Genomic DNA, 4148 nt, shown 5'->3' on the forward strand with positions numbered 1-4148 from the left:
TTTACACCAAAAAAGAGAATAAGTGGCATTTCGATTTAATCTAATATTTGAACTCATTTTAGTATTATTTAAGTAGAAAAACTTGTTTTAATAGCATTTACAAATGATAGAATTGTATTAGATACCTTTATATAATTTTCTAGTTGTCGTATGACTTCTAATGTTGCCCTTGTTGAACTAATTTAGCTAGACATCTAGGATATATATATATATATATATATATATATATATATATAGTGTGAAAGGAGCTCTAGAGCAACAACGATAAAGTTGAACTGATAGGTCACAGGTTCGAGCCATAAAATCAGCCACTGATGCTTGCATCAAGGTAAACTACCTACATCATATCCTTGGGTGCGGCTCTTTGCTAAACCTTGCGTGAATGCAGTTGTTTCGTGCATCGAATTGCGCTTTTTAGATCTAGGATATATCTCTACCTTTACTGGGATATATCGGAAGATGATTTATATCGATTATTTACAGAATATTTTAGGCTCAATTTCAGTTCTATTTTTTCTGTGATTCTCGTTAATTCGATGCATTATTAACGAACTTATATAATATATCACTTTCTTTCTTATTACCTGCAAAACCATCTCAGTATTACTCGAAAGTTGTTCCACGCTTATATTCGATCCCCTCAATAGCGTAACTAAAAACGGAGAAAATGTTAGTGTTAAGAGTGTTTCGTCTTTCAAAGATGGTTTCCAACTCCAACAAGAAACATTTGCGTAAACTAAGACAAAGCCTCCACGTGAAAGGGTGTTGTTCTTGTCTCATTTTGCACCATAAAACATTTGAGCAGTCCATACAAATGCATGCGGTTTTCCAAATTCACATGCACAAATTGAACTAGTACATGCCAACACGTGTGCACCCAGATTTACATACGTATACTCCCTCCCATTTCTTTCTCTGGTCCTCCGTTGATTTGGCACGCTCCTTAAACAAATTATTTATTATGAATTAATTTATTAAATTATTTTTGTTAATGGTTATTAAAGTTATAACTCGAATAAATATTAGAAGCAATGAAGCATGTACTTAATTAATAGTAAGAGTAATATTGCAAGAAAATAATAAATCTCTAATATGAGAAAATAAAAGGATTTTTTTTGGTATAAGAGATTAGTAAAAGGAAAACTAGGGAGTATATAGGAGAGAAGGGAGAAGTGCACAATACTTTCTTATTGAATTTATATTCGGAAAATTACAAAATTTCTCCATTTTTCAATTACAATTGAGTCTTCCAAAAAGAAAAGGTGCTACAAAGCTCTTTAATTTCTAAACCCATCCCCAACAAAACTTCCAGGGTTAAAGGGTCGACTCTTAGTCTTCTGGGTTTTATTTCCTCTGATATCTTTGCAAGGACGATCTTTTCCACTCCACCAAACGGTTTAAAAAGTACATAACCTGCCATATTAAGAAATACCAACATATTAATATTCTGACAGTATATATTAGCAATAATTCTAATCATTTCTAAATCATTACGAAAGGACGTTAGAATAAAACAGTAACAATAATAATAGAGTACATATTTTCAAGTGTACTTGCCTCTAATGGCTCTTGCAAAGAATAGGAAGCATTCGTTTCTTTAGGTGATTTGGACACTAATATTCCAAAACCTTGTCCTCTGTCGCGCAAAACCTGATTATTTTCCATAACAAAATGTCAGTATAATTACTTCTTTTCAGAAATGCAAAGATTTTTTTTAAATATTATTATGACATAATAAAATACCTTGAAAGCATCTTCATCTGTTCGATCATCGCCAATGTATATAGGCAAAACATCATTTGAATTAGCATACCCTAATGATTCCAACAAAAATTCAAGTGCCTTTCCCTTGTCCCATTTAATGCTGGGACGAATCTCCAAAACCTGTTAATAAAACAATAAAAAAAACACGTTTAGTATGTATTTTTCATTTCTTTATTTTGTATTTAAAAAAACAGCTGTACTGTTTATATAATAATTAGGAAAAAATAAGAACTCAGAAATATCACCTTTCTTCCTTGGGTTAATCGTAGCTTTGGGTATTCCTTAGTCACTGACTTCACTTGCTCAGCTAATTCAGTCCACCTCTGAAGTTAAAAGTAAAAAAAAAAATGAGAACTCAATTTACTCAGTCAAGTAAAACCAAGTGCTTACAAAAGGGAACTGAAGAGAGGTTAAAAAAGAAACTGTACCTTTTCTTCAACACGACGGAAATGTACGGATAAGCAGAATTTGTTGTTTTCCACTTTCGCTCCTGGTATAGATTTTGTTTTCTCCACTAAAGATTTATATACCTGAAAATGTTAAGTAAACGTTTCAACTTTTTTTCTATGATTATATACTATCTTGACAAAAAAACACTAGAAGCGAAGTAAAAAGTAAAAAAAAAAAACCAACCTCATCAATCATGGGTAAAAATTCTCTGGCAGGTTGGCAGAGAACAGTTTGATTATTTCCCTGAATGGTTAAAAAATACAAAACATTATTATAAAAGAACAAAAAATAACATGGGATTAATATAGTAACAAGTTGATCTAGAAAAAAAAATTGCTCACATTTCTATATTTGCGTCCTTTAGCAGGCGCTTTGATGTCCATTCCATGACTTCCAGCATAATACAGTTCTGATAACTTTACAAAATTAAAGACTTTTGCTCTGCATCTTCCACTCACTATTGCTGTAGGAAAATACTTGGCTGTGTCTCTCACTGCTTCCCTCATCTATTTACCATAAACCAAACAAGGAATTAGTCTAATACTATAAGAAATTTTGATTAAGACTTCATTTGTTAAGTTTAGTGATAATTGGTAAAAAAGTAAACAAACCTCAGCAGTCATAAAAGCTTTGTCAGGATCATCAACAATGGGAGACAATGTACCATCATAGTCCAAAAACATTATTATTTGTTTCCCTTTTGAAGCATTTATAATTTCCTCGAACATGTCCAAAGCTGAGGGATGATGAACCTATTCAATTATTTTTTTTTTTTAAAAGGAGAAGTTAAAACCACATAAAAAATCATTGTAATCCAATCCATTTATAGTTTTTTGTTTTAAACAAATTTACTAATGAATAAAAGACTCACAATCCAAGACTTGAGATTTTCAGTTTCAGAGGATCTACGAGGTGGGGAAGAAGCTCTCATGGAATCAAGTAAAGCAGTGATCCTATGATCTCCGGCAGCAGACTCAATGTTTTTGAATGTTTTCTTCGCCGGAACGGCGATGAATCTCCCCGGCGGCGGTAGTGGTCCGGGAACAGCCGGTGAGAACGATAAGAAAGAAGACTCCAACCCTGATCTTGGGTCAGAAACAATCACATTCTGGTTCGTCATTTTACCACACAAAATTACCCTGTATATGGTACAAACATGTAGTATTATATAATACCATACATAACTGATGAAATCGCATTAAATAGACGGACCAAAAAATCACACGAAAAAAAATGTAACGTACCTTGAAAAGATTAAAAAAACAGAGGAATTGGAATTTGAAAGAGAAGAAATTGGAGAGACACAGAGTCAGAGAATTGAATAATTAAACCTCTCTGTTTCTGTGTTTGTTTAAGTGAAAGAGAAAGAAAATAGAGAAGTAAAGAGCAAAGGGCCAAGAAAGAGAGACGAGAGTGAGAGAAGATTGTAAGTCACAGGGGAAGAAGAAAGGGAGAAAGACTGAATTTATAAGGTAGAGAGGGGCCACTAAAGGACGAATAAGGCACCCAAACTTTTTCTGCCTTTTATTTTGTTTCCTTTTGTGCCCTCAAAGACGACTCAGCTATGCGTCGGACTATATTACTTTGGGTGCTATTTATTTTACTTTGTAATCTTAAATTGGAATTTAGTATATCTGCTAATGTGAACTGTTAAAAATTAAGAGCTAATGAAATGTAATTCAAACTTGATTTTGAGGACCTGTCAATTCAAAAGTCTTACGTTACTTTTTAATGTTATAGACGGTGGATTATTAGAGATGGAATACTTTGGTCTTCTTAATTTTTTGGATGAAATTCAGTTGTCTTACTTAGTAAAGTAAATTTGATTACATTAATTTATTTTTGAATTTTAGTGACATCTGCAAAATAAACAGAAAATACAAGTCAAAGTCAAAATGAGTAATTTTAGTCAAGATTAACATAATTTGAATGTC

General features: G+C 32.4%; 1 protein-coding gene across 1 annotated transcript; it reads right to left on the reverse strand.

Annotated features, from left to right (window-relative positions):
- Positions 1-1170: 1170 nt before the first annotated feature.
- On the reverse strand, positions 1171-3650 carry LOC107762039 (putative trehalose-phosphate phosphatase H). The gene is made up of 10 exons (XM_016580350.2): positions 3459-3650; positions 3086-3353; positions 2826-2966; positions 2556-2720; positions 2398-2457; positions 2193-2294; positions 2010-2087; positions 1744-1884; positions 1558-1650; positions 1171-1413 (listed from the first exon to the last, which is right to left on the reverse strand). The coding sequence occupies exons 2-10, from the start codon at positions 3332-3334 to the stop codon at positions 1345-1347; spliced, it is 1098 nt and encodes a 365-aa protein (XP_016435836.1). The 5' UTR covers positions 3335-3353; positions 3459-3650; the 3' UTR covers positions 1171-1344.
- Positions 3651-4148: the final 498 nt, after the last annotated feature.

The sequence above is a fragment of the Nicotiana tabacum genome, chromosome 12 (assembly GCF_000715075.1).
Source record: "Nicotiana tabacum cultivar K326 chromosome 12, ASM71507v2, whole genome shotgun sequence".
NCBI lineage: Eukaryota > Viridiplantae > Streptophyta > Magnoliopsida > Solanales > Solanaceae > Nicotiana > Nicotiana tabacum.

What these genes read in the sequence shown, in the direction of transcription:
- LOC107762039 (XM_016580350.2), bottom strand. Translation starts at nt 3,334, where the DNA reads ATGACGAACCAGAATGTGATTGTTTCTGACCCAAGATCAGGGTTGGAG. An exon ending in AAAATCTCAAGTCTTGGATT is followed by an intron (nt 2,967 to 3,085) that starts GTGAGTCTTTTA and finishes ATAATTGAATAG; the next exon opens with GTTCATCATCCCTCAGCTTT. An exon ending in CAGATGAAGATGCTTTCAAG is followed by an intron (nt 1,651 to 1,743) that starts GTATTTTATTAT and finishes GAAAATAATCAG; the next exon opens with GTTTTGCGCGACAGAGGACA.